Genomic DNA, 21,046 nt, shown 5'->3' with positions numbered 1-21,046 from the left:
GATAAAGGGTTGGGTCTGGTTTCAGCTATATTAAAATGGACTCAGTACAAATCTTGCTTATGGATTCATTCAGATCTGAATTCAAATATGGTAATTGGTAAGTCAATGAGGCTTAAAGCTTATTAGATTTAGACTCAGACTTTGGTGGATGTCACAACTCCTCTATGCTCTCTATGACTCTAAATTTTGTTGTTTTTTGAATTAAAAAACAAAACAAACAGGGGGCTATTTAAACTCACCCACAACCAATTCAGCTTCCTCTTTATTAGGGAACTAAATATAACAACAGAGCCTACTACCAGTAAAGATGATTGATGAAGTAAAACCAAAAGGAATGAAGGAAAATAATTGATTACTCACCAGAACCGAACAAATTCCAGGGTAGAGGCCAGCACATATGATGGCTCGAATGAGGTGCTCATCATGGTTCCATGCATTGTATGTGGCTGTCTTCTCATCAACCAGGCCAGTATCCTTGAGTAAAGTAAAGAACTGTTTCCGAAGAGAATCAATAGCTTTCAGGGTCTGTGCTGAAAGAAAATTTTCCCAGCAGTACCTATATCCAGCTTGCTCTCTTTCAGCATCTTTCCAGCCTTGGTAGGCTCGGACAAGTGCAAGATGATCACTGTAGTCCTGAGCAGAGAATTGGGCTTTTGCAGACTCAGCAAGCTGCAAAAGGAAGCTAGAGATTTACATACATATTTCACAGTTACAAGGATTTTCTGTAATGTGCTGCAAGTAATTTATAAATGGTAACATTCATTAATTTGTTAGTAATAAGGACTTAAGGAGTACAACTGTCAACCACCCACAACGAGTGTTGACCCCAAGTTTATCTCAAAGATTAAAACGCAGGCCAAGAAAGATTGTCCCTAATGCTATGCTTGGTTTGAAGGAAAAGGTAGGGAAACCTATACAAGGTTTGTAAAGGTTTCCCTACCTTTCCCTACCTTTCCCTTCATTTCCCTACTTTTTCCCTCATTTGCTGTCCATATGTCCAAACCCCCAAACTTTCTATTTGCAGCCACCTATTAGTAATTTAGAGTCTCCTTAACCTCAAAATTGTGAAGTCCCCATTGATTAGCCAACCTCAACCCTTGGAGTAAAGCCGAAATCTCAGTTCTTGGTGAATCACCCATGACTATTGATCCAGAATAGATTGCGATCAGTCTACCCTCCCCATCTCTGTATGCTCCCCCAACTCTCAAGGGACCCAGGTTACCCAACCAGCTTCCATCAAAATTCAACTTCACCCTTTGTTGTGCTTAAGGGATCCATTATTCCCGAATTACATTCTTTATAATTGAAGAATTTGCCACCACAAACCATCCTCTAGAAATGTCCTCAACTGGGTAGTCTTTGAAAAGCTCAATTGATTTCAACCAATGCATGACTTCTTTTTTGATCAGTAACAGAAATTTTATTAAAAATAAAAAAGCATCAAGTACAACAACGAAGAGGAGGGGTAAACTCTCTTAGCCCTCCCCAAGATCAACACTAACATAAAGAGTTAAAAGCAAGCCCACATAGATTTAGTCCTCCCTACCCCCTATTTGGCTAAGGAATCTGCAAATGTATGACTTTAATAGTTATGCAATCAATTACTTGCTCAGTTTTTTCAATCCCTAGAAAAATTCTATTATTCCTTTCTTCCCAAATTGACCCGAGGATAGCTGCTCTTATGGTTCTCCACATTACTTGTCCCCTTCTTTTCGGCAGTCTAAAGAAATTTGGGTAAAAAAGGCCTACCACATCTGAGGAAGGGACATACCGACAACCAAAGAGAAACGAGAACCAATTCTAAACAAAAGAACCAAAAGGACAAGATAATAATAGGTTTAGGTAATTGTCTCGCCACAACCCAAGCATAAGCTACAAACATGAGGTGACACTTCATTGGAAAGGAACTTGCCAAGTTAGAAGACTGAAGAAGAGCAGTGAAGGGGGAACAAGTAAAAGAACCAGAAGGGGGCACAACCAAATTCTACCATCCAAGCAAGAATAATATAAAATACTGAACTAAGAAGAGATATAAGGTCATCCACCAACCCCATTTCAAACTTCCTTAACCCTCTTTTCAACCCAAATGCCAAGAATTCTCATTACTATAAATAGAGGAGATTACTCTTCCTTTATTTTGGGAAAGGGAATAAATTGATGGAAACTATCATTACTATAAATAGATGGAAACTATCCACAAACCAAACATTGCGTTGTAGCCTTGCACCTTTTTTGCGCCTTGAACTTTTAAAACACCGCATTGTAGCCTTGCCAAATAACTGTGGGTTGAAATTACACCACCCACTATCACCTAGCAATTGATTCTCCCCTCCTTTCCATTCCAGTTTTCTATTCACCTGAAAGAGCATTCTCTCTTCCCAAGTTCTGTTTCGACTAGGCCAAAAGTCCCTTTTTATGTCTCACAAGTTTCTTCAAATAGTAATGTCAGATCAGCTTTATTTTCAACCCTAAACTTAGCTCTGAATTTGCTTTCCACAATTCCCATTCTGGACTCCTCAGAAGAATCTTCAGTGTCCGTATTCTCCTCACCTAGGTCGATACAATCTGAATCAAAGTCTTTGTCTACTTCCTTTCCCTGATTATATCTCAGATTTGGTCTCTCAGGGTTTATAGAATATGAAAGTCAGTTTCCTTTCCACACTTCCTATCTTGGATTTGGTTTCAGCACACCATGATTAAAACACAAATGCAGATCCTTACAAGGACTGCTACAGTAGAAAAGAGATTCACAATTCACAGTTTATCAATGTCCATCTATAGCACTATACTATAAGGATAAAATGTAAGCTAGCATACCTCCTTCTTGTCAAATGGCATTAAAAATGGATCCCTGACACTTAAACCAGAAACAACGGTCAATATTGGATCTAAACAGTTGAAAATGGCCCCTAATATGAGCATCTTTCCGAGTTTGGGCTCCACTGGAAGCATTGACAAGTGTCGTCCTGTCAAGTGACTTGCATCAATTGAGGTGCATTCTTCTTGGGTAACACATAAGGAGAGTAATGCAAATGTATCTAGTATTATTAAAGCAACAAACTGTATCAGCAGCCACAAGCTTAGATGAACTTTGCCTACCTAGAACAGTCAGGTTCTCATTTTCAGCCAACGCTCCAATGATTTTAAGATATTCAATGGCATTTTGAACCTACAAGAAAGAAAAGCAGCCAAAATTAGATAACTTCAAAATTAAGAAAAGGATATGATCAACAATTAAGAAAAGACTAAAAATGTAAAGAAAGAAAGACTATAAAATTGTGTCATATGTAATTTCTATGAATACGTTCTAGAGAAAGAGCACTAGACTCCAACATAAGCTTACCGACAATGGTTCAGGTGACTGCAAGGCCCTAGATAGGAACTCTGAAATGCTTCCAAGCTGTAGGCTTTTAATTTGCAGACAAATAGATTGTAAGGGTGTTCTTAAGATTTCTGGCATCTGATAATCTGCAAAAGAATCATATACACATCTGGGATAGAGATGGTAACAGTCACCAGGTTGAATGCGGCCAGCTCTTCCTCTTCTCTGAAATAAGGACACAAAAAGCCCACATTAGCGATCTATGTTATGAAACCCAAAATTCATTGTAAAGAAGATGGGCCAAATAACCCATAGCCCACAGTTGTGCTTTATATTTTTTATGTTCTGTTCTGTTAATGGGCCTGTTAGCATTAGTTTTCTCTTGTTCTAATTAACTGGCCACCCCACTAAGGGCTTACTTGTAATTTTCTGATAATTACTGATTAATCATTTTTAATGAAAGGACTAGGGGAAGAAGACAGGTACGAACAACCCTTCTCACAATCAATCTTTTCTTCTTCTTGCTGCTGTTATCTCCTTTGTTTTCCCCTTCCTTTTAATCAGTTTTCTTATTCTTTTGAGACTGTTTTTCTTCTTGGTATCAGAGTGGGTCCCTTTTTCTTTCCCCCCTTTTTTTTTTCTTTTTTTTTCCCAATACACTGTGTATGGAGAGCTGAATCAAATGATTGATTGAAGAAGACATTCAGCCCAGTTGGTAGTGGTTTCTTGGAGAAAAAGGAAGATATTCTTCTCATCTTTTTAACAGTTTTTGGTTTTACCCAATAAGCCTAATCAACTTGAGAGTTCTGATTGCGGGTCCCACAGGAAGCTTCACTTTGGTGTTCAGTGGCTGAAGGAGATCTTTTATATTACCTTAAAGATCGATCCAAGCTTTGCAAAGCCTACAGGGAGCGGCTGCCTTTTTTCTATTTCTCCCGGGTTCTGGGTGAGATGTAGTTGGCTGTTAGGGATCTGTGAAGGTTGGTACTTGGTGTCTATTATTTCCTGTCTTCTTTATTTGTCATCTGAAACTGTTTTAGGAGTTGTTTGAGGAAGATGAATGCTTCTGGAATTGAAAATAAGATGAGCTCAGAGTCCGAACAGGTTCCAGGAGCACCTGTAGACTCTTTATTGGCTGTGACCACAGTCGAGCTTGATGAGACTAACTATCTAGCATGGTCATAATCAGTAAAGATACATGTTTGTAGTAAAGCACAACTGTGGGTTATGGGACATTCGGCCCATCTTCTCTACATTCATCAAGCTAACAAGAATCTTGTTATAGAAATATGCTTTCAGACCTTTACCATCTCAGCATATTATATTAAAAATCAACTGGATCTATACCCAAAAGATTCATCATCATCATCCCCACCTAAATGGTCAGAAACACAAAATCCTGGTCCTTCATTTCACTCTAAGGCTATATGTACCCAAATATATCCAGTGAAATGACCATATGGTAAAAAGTATCCAGGCAACCAGCAAGAAAAATATCCTTTATCAACTTCAACCAAAAGGAGTCTAAAAGAATTTTGGCCATTAAAACATGACTAGCATCACTTCAGAGCCTTAACTCAAAGGGCCCCATAAAAGCTACTGACATTCATAATACTTGTAAAATTAGATGATTCAAACATGGCTAGATTTGGCATCGTTTTTATGTGTTTGGGTAAGATATTGAAACTCGTTGTACAGAACATATCTTTCAATCTGTCAACAACCTATAATATCTGAATGCCAAAGTTTTCCCCAAAAAATTCCAAAATGATGTGAAAGGATTCATGGAATTTTCCAATCAGCAAGCAGACTCATGCAACCCACCAAGATATAGTTGAAATCAAGAATAGATGATTATGAATCCAAATTATTGAAGACAATTATTATGAGAAAATTAGCTTCAAGTAAATTAATGGTCCTAATAGATATTAGAACATTAGGGAATGGCCTTGTCTGGTAGATACAATATCAAGTGACACTTCTCAACACCAAAATCTCTAAAAGAACAAAATTTAGATACAGTTTCACAGGTTTACAAATTGTAACTCCAGAAGGGCCTAGCAAAATTAATCACACAGATTTTAGACAACAAAAGGGGGTGGGTGGGTGGAAGAATGTAATCTTACTTGCTGAGCAGCAGCCTTTGAAATCCAGGAAGGAAGCAGGCAAGGAGTGTTATTCAATGCATCATATGATGTCTCTTTTACCTTTCCACAGTCGACAACAAAAACTACATCATCAATGGTGATACTTGTCTCAGCTATGTTGGTTGCAAGAACTATTTTTCTTATGCCATCCTCAGGCTTTTCAAATATTAACCTCTGAATGCAAACCAAAAAAGAAAATGATCCAAATTGTTAAAGAACATTAAAGAGCATATATGCAAAAAAAAAAAGGAACAATTGATCACACTTCCAGTGATACTACAGATCATAACACGAAGGATACAGACTGCTGAAAAATTAAGATAAAGTGGAATAGTATCTAAGACTACAAAAGTGACTATTTGAGTGTGATAATATAAAAAGTAGAATGTGAAGAGGTGAATAGAAAGCCTAAGCCTACAGAATTTGGAAAATATGCTGCATCCCATCCCATTATTTTGCCAAAAGACTATGATTAGACTTTCAAATTAAACAATTAAAAAAAGAATTAAGTTTAGCTGGTGAAAAATGACTTTAAAACCCAACTACCCTACATATAATATCCATGTGCTGCAACACAAGGTTTAAAATGTCCCTGATTTCCCTAATATTTCCACAACATATTTCTCCTACTTGGGATTTTGGGTTTCGTAGAGGATTTTGGGATGCTGAAATTGAGTCTCTTTCTATTTTGCTTGGTTGTCTTTCAGGTTTGTTTGGATCCCTCCAAGCCAGATAAGAGAGTTTGGACTCCTAGACCCAATGGAACCTTCTCTTGTGCTTCTTTCTTCAAGTCCATCTCTCAACTTTCTACTCACCAACCCAGTCCCCCCAAAAATTATGGCTTTTTGTTGGGAAGTATTCCATGGGAAAGTAAACACTTTAGACAATCTACAAAAGAGAAGACCTTTTCTCTGTATTTCTCCTAATTGGTGTATCCTCTGTAGAGCTCACGGTGAGGATTGTTACCATCTACTAGTATCTTGTCCCTTTTCTACAGACCTTTGGGCTTGGCTACTTTCATTGTTTGGGGGTAATTGGAGTCTACCAGCAGAAGTTCACATGCTCTTCAACCATTCTACCTTTTATTGGCCTACAAAAATAGGGAGAATTATGTGGAGATGTGCTCGTGCTGCTTTGACTTGGACTCTTTGGGAAGAAAGGAATCACAGAATTTTTCAAGACAAGGAAAGGAACATCCAAAATTTGAAAGACTGTGTCTTAAACAAGGCAATACATTGGCTGAAGACCTTGGAAATCTTTCATCTATTCTCCTTTAATGACCTTTGGAGAAATTGGTCAGCAGTAGCAAGGTGCTCAACTTTAAAGGACAAATCAATTACAAGCTGGTCTCCTCCACCCAAAGGCTCAATAAAGTTGAACTTTGAAGGAAGAAGCATGGGTAATCCAGGATTATCCGGAGTGGGGGGTGCTTTGAGAAATGAGAAGGGAGATATTTTATTGCTCTACTCGGGTCCCTTGGGAATTGGGAACTCCATCAAGGTAGAACTTTTAGCTGCTGTACAAGGGGTGCAATTTGCAAACCAGCTGGGGGTACAACACCTAATAATCGAGGGGGATTCCAAAGTGGTGGTGGGTTGGTTGAAAAATTCTGAAGAGGCTATGTGGCGATACAAGAATGAAATGAAGAAATTTAGTTGGTTGACAAGGAATATGTTGCTCACTGTACAGTGGGTTGACAAGAAAAATTCAATGATACAACACCTCATTTTTTCGAACTCTATCTCCACTCCTTCCACTTCAGCTTCATCATCTTCTTCTTCTGAAACATCCTCTTCCCCCAACGAAACCCCTTCTTTTGTCATAACTTCTTCAGTGATTTCTGCTGATTTATCTCCCTTGTCACCACAAACAGGAAAAAAAGTCTGACAGATTCTCAGCAATAGTGTCTCTAAGCAAGCAAGCTTTGCCTTTCAATTTTTTCCTTCTGTCCACTCTCTTGAATTTGTTACTGGGGCCTGCACCTATGAGCCTGTCTTTCAACCTGGAGAAGACTTTGGTCATGTGAATTAGATGCCCAATATTGGTACTCTTCATCTTAGAATTCACTGAGGGTTTCGAAAACAGTTACCAGGTTTGATTTTGTTTTATACAACAAAACCATGTATATTGGCAAATATGCACCTTATTTTATTACTTCACCTATAAAACCATATGCCAACTACAAACTTAGGATTGTACAGTAAAATTTGAACAATTTAAGAACAATTTTATGTATTGGGATTCCCAATATATGGTAAATGTCAGAGCAGGTTGTGGTCCAGAACAAATTGGTATTAGCTCTAGACCCAGTCCACTGTATATAATAATAGGGTCCAGGAGCCATAGAACAGCACAGCCTTGACAAGGACCCAACCAGTTGATGCCTCTAGCAAAAACCACTCAATACTTGTCATGCACATACATAAGATAAAATATAATGCGCAGCTAAATAGTGCATAGATTAGAGACTATATTGCCTCTGTAGATGCCAAAGCAAAGGTAATGGGTAGAAAATATCCCCTCCAAGTAGCTGATACCATATAGTAGGGCTAAGGCTTTTCTCAGTTGAACTTAGTTATGATGCCCTCCAAAGAGGAATCATGATTAGTATGTGCCTTTTGGAACTTCTCATAGAATAGATGGTTTGGTGTTTCCTTGAAAACCTACTTAAACAATACAAAAAAATATGGTATTAAGTTGATATTAGATATTAAGTCAAAATCAAATAACAATATTAAGTTACCTGCTCTGAGCTGGCCATTGAACCATGGCATGCAAGCACCAGAACTCTGCTCGGGTCTCCCAAAAGAGGATGAGCTTGGAGTTGTTCTCTCAGAGCATTTATGTCATCCCAACCAGTCATAAATACCAAAACAGCACCAGGCCTTTCTTTTGTACATATATGGCAAAGAACATTTTCTATGAGGTTAAAACCTAGAGAATCAGGATTCCAACAGCGCAAAGATTCCCGAGTCCATAAGCTATATTCCCTAAAATCAGCAGCTTCAAGGGCATCCTGTTCCAAGTTTAAAATTAATCAACAGAAGGAACGGGAAGAAAGAAAAAGTGCAAAGAAAATACAACAAAGAAATTGGTAGGAGCCTTCAATCTGTATACCTCAACAACAGAAGCAATTGGGCTCTTCCTCTTTCTGAGAGCCTGTTTCTGCATTTTCCATGCCTTTTCTTGACCATAATCATCAATTTGGTTGTACTGAGTTAATCTGTACCCAGTCGTTTCTAGAACATTCTCTAGAAAATGACTCCGTACTGGGTATGTAAAACCCTGAAAAGAGGTACCAAAAAGCCAAAATGGTTAAGACACATTCAGTTATCAAATTCAAGCAAACAAAGTTCTCCAATGGGAAAGCAATTTAAGCAAACAGTTTATGATGATTAGAAAATGTTACATGAAAAAGTTACCACAAAAGCATGTGCTATATCCGAGCAGCCCATCACTATTAGATAAAAGAAAATCAAAAGCAGAGATTTCTCTTTATCCCCATCAATGTTTTAAAATCCAACCTGAAAATCGAACCATTTTTGCCTCCGGTTTCCAGGTCAGTGGTTCAACCATCAGATCAAATGGATCGACCCACGGCATCATAAATATATAAATGAAATATAAAATGTTTGAAAACATAAGGGTTAGGATTGAGAGAGAGAGAGGTGTAACAGCTTTATTTTGAAATATCAAAACAAAAAATATTACAAAATAATAGAGGTTTGTTGAGATATGACAATATTGTCATCATTTATAATTTTGAACAAAACAAAATTATATATAAATGATTTGATGAGATATGACAATAATGCCAGTTTTTCAAATAAATAAAAAATTATTAAAGTTAATAAGTCAACCCACAAACTGCTGCCCCGGGCCAAATGGTTCAATTGTTCGACCATCGGGTTAGCGGTTTTTTAACCAAATCAACATTTTTTTTTGAAAAAAGACTGGTGATAAACAGAACCGGTAGTGTGACTGGTTCCTGGGTCAAAACAGTTCGATTGCCTGGATCAATGATGTTTTCAAAACCTTGATCCCCATACTGGAAGCCTTCTTAAAGGTATACAGGAACATTCATGCCCTTGCAAGAGACATGAATCATTGGCAAAGTTCCATCCAAAACTTTCAAATCGTAATCTTTCCAAATTGAAAAGATAGACAAATTGGTCAAAATCATAATCAACAACCACCATCACTTCCTACTCAATCCCTTGAGCCATTATTCAACTCTTATTTTCTTCTGCTTTTTCTTTTGTTTTTTGGTTTATTTTATTTTGTTTTTAGAGCTCTAGTAAATTTTCTAAATAATTTTTATAAGATTATTTTTTTCTAAATATTTGCCAACATTTCCAGGTATTGGCACAAAATATAACTGGGATATATCTCTACATATTCCTCAGTCCTCCAAAATCTTTTAAATTGTAAATTATTACCTTAATATTAAACAAACCATCATAAAATAATATTTATAACCAAGGTTCAAAATATCGATATGCCCGATACGCCGGTAGGGGCATATCGGGTGAATCGATACCTCTTTTTTTTTTTGCAAAACCGGTTTAGGGGGGCCAGTTTAGATCTCCTCCACCCCCTGAACCGGTCAGACCCCTGACACACCCATTGTAGGGACGTATCAGAGGGGTCCCGGAAGGATACGTATCGGCCAATACAGAACGATACTTGTTTATAACTAAATATCAGAAAGGGCATAGTTGTCAAGGTGACGCCTAAGCGGCAAGGCGCCCTTGGAGGCGCCTCACCTAATCGCCAAGTTTTCTATAGCGTGCTATAAAAAACCTCTATATTCTTAATTTTGTGAGGTTATAATTATAAAATAGACATTTTTAAACTAAAATGTTCATTTTGTGTGTTTATATACTAATTTCTTTTTATTATTTTCTTATTTGTTAGGGTTTAATCAACACAAAGATTGCTAAATGCTGTATATAGTGACTTATTCTTCTTCCACCTTTTCTTTTCTTCTTTTCCTATAACAGAAATAGGGGTTCAGCCCCTATATTTTTTTTAAGGAAATATGATTATGGAACCTAGGAAACTACCCTAGGATACATGTTTTTACTTAAAAAAAAAATCAATTGCCTAGGCAATGCCTAGGCGGCGCACCCTTGTTGCCTAGCCTCACCTTGGCACCTTGAAAACTATGAGCAAGGGTGCTACATATTCTTCAGCTGTTTTATGCAGGTGGAGTTTATGAGATCCAAGTGTCCGTTGATAGGGAAGATCAGGCATATCTTTGTTAGAGAGCAGAACAATAGTAGCAAGAGGAATAATGCTGGCTTAGCATTCAATGAATGCAGGTTAGAAGGGGAAAATGAAGAGTTGGGAGCTCAAAGAAGATAATGAATTTGGGAATACGAAAGGTAGGAGCAGTAGGAAGATAAGGAGCTTGTGATTATTATGAGAATCTGGAATTCTCAATGACAAGCTCTAAAAGATAAAAAAGAACCATGACACAAAAATGCGCACATATACATACATGTATGCATGTATTAAAACTCTTAACTATTCAGAAAACCAAAAACTATATAATCATTTTAGCAAACTTTACTATGACAATGTGATATGTTGATTCTGACAAATAAATGGCATTGCTTCTTAGCATCTCAAACTTACTGGAATATGTATCATTGGAGCCCCACCGAAGTAGGATGAGAAAATTTCTGCATTTAAGGTTGCACTCATCAAAACCAATCTCAGTTCTGGCCGATGAGGAAGGAGGTCTTTTAGGACAATAAGCAGAAAATCTGGCATTGACCCAGGCCATGGTAAGAATTCAAATAACACATATCCAACAGCATAGCATGAATTAAGGCTATGAATACCTTCATTAATTCCACGTTCGTGAATCTCATCCACAATGACATGAGTTACACCCTTCAAATTTCTATCAACCAATAACCTCCTCAACAAGATGCCTGTAGTACAAAATAGGAGGCGTGTATCCCTTCCTTTCATACCCTCTAGTCGCACTTTATATCCAACCTTTCAAAAATGAAAATGAAAAAATAAATTCATTCTTCAATTTTCATCAAGGATGAAAATGTTTATGTTGTTTAGGAATAAGTACTCTAACAATCACTAAAAGAAGAAACTCACAGATTCACCCAATTTCTCCCCTTTCTCTGCAGCAACTCTTTCAGAAACAGACATAGCAGATATTCGTCTAGGCTGGGTGCAAATAATACTACAGAAAGCTCCACGGGAAGCATCTATTTCAGATTCTAAAATATATTGAGGAAGTTGTGTGGTCTTTCCACAACCAGTTTCACCCGAGATGACAACAACCTGTAAAACCATCATAAAAATTTTGCCATCATTAAATGTACAAAATTATCAAAAGAAAAAAAAAGAAAGAAAACTAACAGAAGTAGGCAGAAAAAGTAACAAAAAACCAATGACTTAACTAAACCTGCATAATCATAATTAACAACTCACACATGAACTACAAGTTATATGCAATCAAGAAAAATGCTAGAAGGAAAAATATCATTTACCTTAGTTGATATTCTGAAGTTGAGAAACAACATGCAATTTTGGAAAGTTGAAACTGTTTTTTTTTTTATATGGAACTTGGCAGTTTTGAAAAGAACTTTAGACCAAGATTTATTCTTGCAAGTAGTTCTTGTTAGACTCAAATGCCAAGCATACCATGGAATGTAATGTTGGACAGTGTATGCCCTAGAAATCCAATAAATGCTGCAAACCACTTTTATCGTGAATAAACGTTTATTTGTACAATCATATGTTGCAGATACTTGTTTCTATCAATCCCCTTGCTCTGGCATTTAAGGATTGTGATCAATTACTGGTTTGAACTTTGAACCACTTACAGACATGACATAATCAGAATGTAGACTAAAAGGTTCTCAACCAGTTACTAAACTCATGACAGTTTAGCCTGACAAGGTTGACATGCAACTGCCGCCTTATGAGAAGGGACAATAAGTCTATTGCCAGAGTTGTCACTTAAGGTAAGAGCATGAATCATTATGAAACATTGAACTAGACCCTTCTAGATGACTCCTGGACTTTATGATTGGTGAAATATCTAGATTGTTGCTTGTGATCCTCAAACTTGATAATAGCATTTGCCTTATTCTGGACCAAGGTTTAAAATGTCGATGTTGATGGAAATGTCACCTACCAAAATATAGGACATATGTCGGAAATATGCAATGATATTTTGTAAAATGATAAAATAAGCATTAATACATATTTCTAGACTATTATCTTATTCCCAACCATTATATAAAGCTAAGAAACCAAGATCAATAACAAATTAGTAAATGATGATTTACTGATTTATTATGCATTTTGATGTTTTTACAAGGTTATCTGATATTTTCTTTTCTTATTTTTAATTCTGATTTATTATAAATTCTAATACATTTATTTCACACTAGTAAATAGAAATACATTTATTCTGATTTCTAAATATTAAAGTTATAATACATTATGTTTTATTATAAATTTAATAAACTGATTCTCCTTTTTGTAGTATTAAGATCATGATAAATTCCAATTTCTTATAAAACTTAATGAATTTATTATGATTTTTAATACTAAATTTATAATAAATTATGATTTAGTATAAAATTTAATAAATTTATTCTGATTTTTTTAGAGGAGACATAATGGAAGATCAATTTTCCCAAGTACAACCAAGAGGTGGTGATGTAGTGTCTCCACTAGTGTCTTTCCTCAAGACAATAAGGTGATATCTGCCTGTAGTGACAGTTATTTTTGGGTATAGTCTTTTTGCCCATATATTGTCAATGGATGGCGCAGCGACAATGGATAAAGATGCACTTAGGATTGTCCAGAATTTGCGAAAGCCTAAATGTCAGGGAAGGAAGATGAAGTGGGTGGGGACCTGTTTTCATGATCAGGTCAGATCTTGGCAATGGGCAATTTGGGGTTTGAAAAGATGACTGTGACCTTGCAACAATTGCTCATGACAGCATTTCCACTCATATGGTCTTGGTGCTTCTTGATCAGCCTTCAAGAGATGGGTTCTCAGTAAAGCCTAACTCTAAAAAGTTACAAGACACAACAACAATGAGGAAACTGGGATGAGTTCTGATTTGGATGGGGATAACCAAATGTCAAATATGAGTAATGGTGTGGAAGGTGAGGGTGTGACAAACAAGTGAGAATAGTGTGCAATTGGATGAAATTACTTTTCTCAACAAACTGTTATCCCTGAATCAGATGGTATGCTATAGAGTTGAGATGGCAGATTCTTCGGGCCTATTCTTCGTGGCGAGAAATGCAAAGGCTTTCATGAAGAGGGTTTAGTAAGGCAGGAAGAAGTGGATAGTAGTAGACTTGAAATCCAATAGAGTCTGGGAATGCAAATGGAAGTCTATAATCTTCTTGCATGGGATAGGAATCAACTCAACTCAGCCTAAGTCCCAAAATTTTGACATCACCTACACAAATCCTTTGTTTTTTTTCCTGTTTATTTTGATAGGTAACAAATCTCTTTATTGCTGATTGTTAGCAAGGATAATATATTACACTGATTTGAGCACCCAAATATATAGGCTGGAATTTCTCCACCTAACCCATACTATTGCACATTAAAATCAGTTGACCCCTATTACCTCCAATTCCCTCATCAATCATTGTATCCTTACAGTTTGTTACCAATTGCCAAACCACTTGGCTATGGCTCCTTAGCTAGCTGACCACTACTTTGAAGTTCCCTTCAACCATTATTTTGCTGAAATTCATTGATTTTGCTAGCCTCAGGCCTTGCACAGCTTCTCATAGTACAAAGGACCTTTTGATTAATACAAGTATATTTTACCTTTTCTCAAAAAATTGGACTTGAATCATGTCATTACCATCTCTAAAGACCACATCAATTCCACAAGGTCCTGGTTGCTGAACCAACTTCCATAAAAACTGAGCTTTATTTAGTCACTATTTGGAGGTAGCCAATGTGACATGCCAATCTCCTAGAAGATGAGCTAGCAACTGCCCCCACCCAACCTCTAATAATATCATCCATTGAAAATGGGGCAAATAAGTCCCTGATTTCTATCCAATGTACCACTCTTATTGTAACTCCTTCCATTAAAGATGATTGCATTCCTCTCTTCCCAAATCACCCAAATGATTGCTGCCCTTGTACATTGCCACATGATTCCCCTCTTCTTGCCAACAAGAAGGTGGCCGGGCATAATAAACCAACAAGAAGGGCAGCACAAATCCTATCCCACCAGTGCACTTTATCAAGAGCCACATTTTCTGTATTGTGAGTCCTAATCATCTCTTACCACTTCAGCCTGTGCTTCCTTAGGTCTTTCATTGCTCTTTTGGAGCCTCCTACTTGTACAGGTTACTCAATATCACCGGTGTAACTACAAAGCTCAAAAGGCCCTTTCCCAATCAAAATTTAGGGCTCCTCATTCAATACAAGATAAGGAAACTGAAGACCTTCAAATTTCTTCAATAAAGAGATTCATAACACAGTCAACCTTTCGATTCAGCATATAACCGCCTAGCCGACACACCCCTTCCCATCAAATATTCTATGGCTCCTTTCTCCAAACACTCAAGCAAATTGCAAAAAATGTTAGGTTCCAAAAGATGTCCCCCCCCCCCCCCCCCCCCAGCCTTTGCTGAAACCTTTGGACTGTCATGACTCTGTTGTTGCAATAATTGGTTTTTGCATGGGATGTGGCTGAACCTAGGGAAGAAAGATAGGAGTAGAAAAAAGCTCAAGAGAGATGTGTCAAGATCACTAGGGCGCATAGGAAAGGTGGTAGGCGGAAAAACTGAATTATGAGGGGCAGGGGTTGAGATGACCACTGTTTATGTGGAAGTTGTTGCGGAGATGGATGAACTGACTTTCCTTCTATTAATTGTTAATGTTAAACAAAGTAAGTTAAAACTCCAGACCAAAAAAATCCTTGTTTGCCAGTTCCTTGTACAAATGTTACGAGGAAAAGCAACAGTTCAATGTTGAAAGGGTTGCACATGAATCACTTCCTGCAATTTCTTCAACAAAGAAGGGCTAGGAAATCAAAAACAATAAAACAATGCAACAGAATCAATGAAAAACCTGATTTTGTGAAATGGCATTTAAAAGTGCATCTCTTTCTTTGTAAGCAGGGAGGCTTCTGCGAAACTCTTGTATCTTTTGACCTTCAGGGGATTCCTGTACAAAATTGTAGTTTCAGTTACTGATCAAAAAGAAACAGTGGCTACATAGTTATAAACAAGAAAAATGCCAAAAGGGGCAAAAAAGTTTGAAAAAACATGCATTGGATGTTGGACATTACTTTTTTTGTTGGCAACTCGGTGGCAATTTTATTAATATGTGGAAAAAAATAGGAAATATGTAGAATGCAATTTGTGCCAAGCACCCCACAGTATCATTCAGGTTAGCGTAGCTACCTAACCCATCATATGCCCTTTACTTAGATTAATGGGTCACTCTTTTTTCCCTGAGTGACTCCCCCAATACTTTTTTTTATCAGCAAAGAGAAATTTCTTTCATTAAATAAGTTAAAAAGTACAGAGCAGAGCCGGTTAAGACCAGCAACCCAGTCACTTGTCACTATCCCATATTACAGTTTTGCCCATTCACTAATTACCAGCACAAATTACAGTTTTTCCCAGAAAAATTGTTCCCTATGAACTCCTTGCTTAGCAAGGACATCTGCCAGTCCATTTGCAAATCTTTTCACCCATATGAAGGTAGCTTCCAACTCATTTTCTAGCTTGACCATTTCTCTTAGAGTTTGCCTATGTATCCAACACCTGCTTTGTTCCATCTCATCCAAGATATGGCCAACTGTGAATCCCCTTGACCCCTTCAACCTCTAAATGCTTCAGTCCAAACTGTTTTAGCTAATTTCAATCCATGAAGTAGAGATAGGATTTCAGATTTTAGAGGATCCTCATGCCCAATTAGTCCTGAATACATTGCCATAACCACACCATTTTCATTTCTGAAAACTCCTCCAATTCCTTAGGATCCCGGATTACCCAAAGAGCCTCCATCAAAGTTCAACTTTATTCTGTTATGTGGGGGAGGTTTCCAATCCACCAAAACTGTGTCTCTTCTGTTGTACTTATCCTTGAAGACCCATTCATTCCTTTCTTCCCAAATTGACCATAACACAGCTACTAGTGCTCTCGCTGCCCTCCATAGTATCCTGCCTCTTTTCTTAGGCTGCCTAATATAGTCGGGATTGAAAATAAAAGCCACATCTTGAGGACCAAAACACATTTTACATAAGGACAGGAGATTGGTAAGTGGGGAAGGGTCTCACTGCTGGCCTTACAGAGAATACAAATATGAGGTGAAATGCATTTATTTGGCCTTTTTTTCTGGAGCACATCACAAGTATCGATTTTACCAAGAAACGCTTCCCAACAGAAGGCCTTTGCTTTGAGTGGAACTGGTCTACTCCAAATTTCGTTCACAAAAAACAATGCCCACCCACAATGTTTTGAGAGAATAGAACATTAAAGAAAGAAGAACAAGAGATATAACCATCAAGGGAGGCAGTCCAAATTCTATAGTCTGCTGATTGTCAATCCAAGAAGACTGAATTAAGAAACAACAATAGTTCAACCACAGAGTCACACTCTCTTTCCCAAAGGCCTTATAAAACCAAAATCTCAATTTAAACCCAAGAAGAGACCAAATAAAATTTCGTATGGGTTCCTTCTGATACTTATAGAGGGAATAGAGGAAAGGAAATTTCACATTTAAAGGAGAGTCACCCAACCAGAGATCATCCCAAAAAGAGGAGTTGAAAGCAACGCAATGGTGGAGGAATCTAATTGCAACTAAGTTTGGGGTGGAGTGGGGTAATTGGAGATCCTTGGACCCACTGCAGAATTGGGGTTGTTCTCTATGGAAAGGAATTGTAAAGTCCTTTCCTGCTTTCTCAGCTGGTCTAAGGTTCAAGATTGGTAGAGGAGACGGCCTGAAATTTTGGAAAGATCCCTGGTGTCTGGACACTCCCCTTGCTGAGGCTTTTCCCCTTCTCTATCAGTATGCTGCTAACCCAGATATTTCAGTTGCTGATTCTTATGACATGGGTGGAAGTTCCATCTCCTGGGGCCCTCTCTTTAGGAGAAATTTTTTGACTGGGAGATGGAACAATTAGTGGAGCTCCTGCAGCTCTTACAGAGGCAAAACATTACAGTAAATATGGATGATGAATGGAGTTGGAAATGGAGAGTACGTAAGGTATTTTTTCAGTCAAATCTTTGGCTTCTAATCTCAGCAAGACAGATATTGCCGGCTTTCCAGGAAAGCAGGTGTGAACCCAATCAGCCCTTCCAAGGCAAACTTTCTGGTTTGGGTTTTGACTCTAAATAAATGTCTTTCAAAAGTCAATTTGGATAGGAGAGGGCTGCAGATTTCTGATCAGTACTGTGAGCTGTGTGGGGACTTGTACAAGAGACAGCCAACCACCTCAGCATCCACTGCCATAATTCTGCCAAGATTTGGGAACATTTCCTTAAAGCCACTGGCGTTGACTGGGTCATGCCCAGTTCGGTCAAAGAATTGTTATAAGGTTGGAAGATGCCTGGTCTGAAGGAAAAGGGGAAGCTGGTCTGGAAAACTATTCCTGTTCTAGCGACTACTTGGACTGAGAGAAATAATTGAGTTTTCTGCAACAAAGTGAGAAACACAGAAGATCTAATACATCTGTCTGTGAACAAACTTGCCTTTGGATTTCTGTATCTTCTGAGTTTAAGCATCAAAATGTGTTTCAGATGCTCTATTCTCAGTCTGTGTGGAACTTGTAATGTGTTTTTTCCTGCTTTCCGGTGAGGTGCACAAGGAAGATGTTGTAATACTTTCTTTCTTCCATTAATAAAATTTTTTAGCATCATGAATGTTCACAATAACTTTGTGCCACAACCTATCCCTCTCCAAAAGTAATCACCACAATCATTTTCCAAGTAAAGCAGTGTTTCTATGAATTAAATTCCCTAAACCCAATCCACCCTGATCTCTAGGTTTAACTAACCACCTCCCACTTAACCCCACCCTATAATCCCTTTTATTCTCTCTAGGTTCCTAGAGAAAACCTCTCATACACTTTTCAAGTTTCTTAATCACCTTGATAGGGATACATAAAGTGGATAGAAAGTAAATGGGTAGGTTTGCCATTGTGCATTTGAGTGAAGTGATCCTCCCCCCCCCCCCCCCCCAACCCAATTGAAATATAGTTCTTCCAAAGTGTCAGTCCAACACTCACTTCCAAAAATCTTTTGTTTTCAGATTACCTCCCAATGGCAGTCCAAGATAATCCAGAGGCCATTACTTGGTTTCACAATCTAATAATCCTAGTGCCCATAGCTCTCTTTCTAACATATTTACCCCTGTCACACAACTTTTACCCATATTTACTTTCAAACTAGAGATTTTCTAAAATTGACTTATTAGTCCCTTTAGGTTCCTGAAAGTTTCTTCATCTCCTTCCTCAAACTACCACCCTCTCTCCCCACCCTCCAACCCTTGATTCAATTATTAGCATCTGGTTTCAGCCCAGTATTCCTTCCTTCTGTCATGTATCTTTCAGTTTGATCTCCAGCCCACATTCATTGCTCTCTCAAGAAAAGTTTGGAACCATGGAACTGCCTCATCCGCTAGGAACACTGTTCCTCTTCTTCCCTCTCATATATTCACCACAAACTTCCTTTATTGTGAAGTCTCCTCCAACAATAGTTCTTTCAACTTGATTATGAAGCTTTTCCTCCATTTCCTCACTTGTGAGAAGAAACTCTCCATTTTTCAGGCCTCCTCCATTTTTCCTCCATTCTCTGTTTTAATGATTTTTTTCTCTTACTATAAAGAAAAGTAAGGATAGGGTTCATTCATAGTTTTCAAGGCGCCAAGGCAAAGCTAGTCGCCTAGGCAGGCGCCTAGGTGTCACCTAGGAGATGAGTTTTTTAAAATAAATAAATAAATATGTATATATATACCTAGGTAGATCCCTAGGTTTTATAGAAATAAGTAGTGATCTTTAACTAATAATCACCATAGTTCTCATGAAATAAGTATAAACCCCATAGCAATAAATAGAAAGTGAACATATTTATGAGTAGAAAATAAGAAAGGAAAGAAACATACAAAACATAAGGGTTAAACCCTTGTTTTGGTTCTTGGAAGAAGAAGAAGAAGAAGTCCTATTGATTGTTCTTGTGTGTCTTGTTCTTATGTGTCAGTTGGATAAAATTTTCAAGTTACTTTTTACTTATCAATTCAGGTTTTAAGTCTTAAAGGGATCAAGACTATGTCACTGACTTGTGTCTTGATTGAACCCAAACAAATAAGAAAATAACAGTCATGCACTTTTTGATGTAGTTTTTGTGTTTTCTGTATGGAGAGGCAGCACCTCATGCCTCTCTAAGGGAATTTTCATGTCACCGATCTTTGAATTAATGGAATATGACTCTTTACTTATCAAAAAAAAAAAAAGAAAATAACAAAAAGAAACTAGTATAAGAATAACAACATTAATACTATAAACCCACAATATGAATAATTTAGTCTAATAATATATATCGTACTACTATTAATAACATAAAATAAAAATATAAAATAGTGTGGTGTCTTACATATAAATATGTAGGCGTTTGGGCAAGGTGGCCCTCCAAGAATGCCTTATCGCCTAGATGGGTGCCTAGGCGTCGCCTTGACAACTGTGGATTCATTAATTTTATTGACAAGATGATGCACTTTGAAATTTGTTAAGGTAAAAGCAAACCTGCCAAGCTTGTTGCTGATTACGCAGTTGCAAACTTCTCCGCCTAAGAACTTTCTCCATTACAACACTAGTGGGTAGTAGTGGTTCCTGTTGCTCAAAAAGCCCTTCATCGGTAGCAATACTGCCACTGCTGCTAGATCTAGAAAATGTAGCATCTGGAAAAGTTCCTTTGTTCATAGGTTTCCGATAAAGGTATTCTCTAAGATGAGTATCCACTCTTCTTTGCAAACCAAGTGGTATGATCACCTGTCAATTCTTGAGAATGTCAAAGAAATATAGAAACAGTGTGCAATCAAAGAACAATGAAAAATTTACTCACTTTGAATCACAATGACCTTTGAAAAAGAAAAACATTTTTTTTATGAATGATAATAAATTTATTAATTTAGAAGCAGATTAAGAGTGAGTTCATACAACATCCCAGGGAGAGGCGCGAGCTGCAGCTCCTCCTTGAATCTTACAAGTAAACTAGGAAAGAAAAGCAAAAATCACAACTGAGCCCAAAACAATTCTTCCCGATTTACCCCTTGCTTAGCTAACACATCTGACAAAGTATTTGCTGATCTCCCCACCCACTGTACAGTGAGCAACATATTCCTTGTCAACCAACTAAATTTCTTCATTTCATTCTTGTAATGCCACATAGCCTCTTCAGAATTTTTCAACCAACCCACCACCACTTTGGAATCCCCCTCGATTGTTAGGTGTTGTACCCCCAGCTGGTTTGCAAATTGCACCCCCAATTCCCAAGGGACCTGAGTAGAGCAACAAAATCTCTCCCTTCTCGTTTCTCAAAGCAC

General features: G+C 37.6%; 1 protein-coding gene across 2 annotated transcripts in view; it reads right to left on the bottom strand.

Moving 5' to 3' along the window:
* The window catches only part of LOC148863751 (DExH-box ATP-dependent RNA helicase DExH3-like), a 46,158-nt gene that overhangs the window by 9,402 nt on the left and 15,710 nt on the right, over window positions 1-21,046 (bottom strand). For both annotated transcript variants that reach the window (XR_016109664.1, XM_088976788.1), the window contains exons 4-15: window positions 20,247-20,492; window positions 15,569-15,664; window positions 11,593-11,781; window positions 11,319-11,478; window positions 11,110-11,240; window positions 8,587-8,754; window positions 8,213-8,485; window positions 5,449-5,643; window positions 3,344-3,547; window positions 3,100-3,169; window positions 2,818-2,966; window positions 361-669 (exon numbers count right to left, since the gene is read on the bottom strand). Coding sequence is in view for 1 of the 2 variants with exons in the window: in XM_088976788.1 (XP_088832914.1) it covers window positions 361-669; window positions 2,818-2,966; window positions 3,100-3,169; window positions 3,344-3,547; window positions 5,449-5,643; window positions 8,213-8,485; window positions 8,587-8,754; window positions 11,110-11,240; window positions 11,319-11,478; window positions 11,593-11,781; window positions 15,569-15,664; window positions 20,247-20,492 (2,190 nt within the window). In the remaining variant the exon portion in view is untranslated. The remainder of the gene's footprint in view (window positions 1-360; window positions 670-2,817; window positions 2,967-3,099; window positions 3,170-3,343; window positions 3,548-5,448; window positions 5,644-8,212; window positions 8,486-8,586; window positions 8,755-11,109; window positions 11,241-11,318; window positions 11,479-11,592; window positions 11,782-15,568; window positions 15,665-20,246; window positions 20,493-21,046) is intronic.

Source organism: Nelumbo lutea, chromosome 3 (assembly GCF_056320005.1).
Source record: "Nelumbo lutea isolate HS-2025 chromosome 3, American lotus-T2T, whole genome shotgun sequence".
NCBI lineage: Eukaryota > Viridiplantae > Streptophyta > Magnoliopsida > Proteales > Nelumbonaceae > Nelumbo > Nelumbo lutea.
This window is presented reverse-complemented; position numbering and strand designations above follow the sequence as displayed.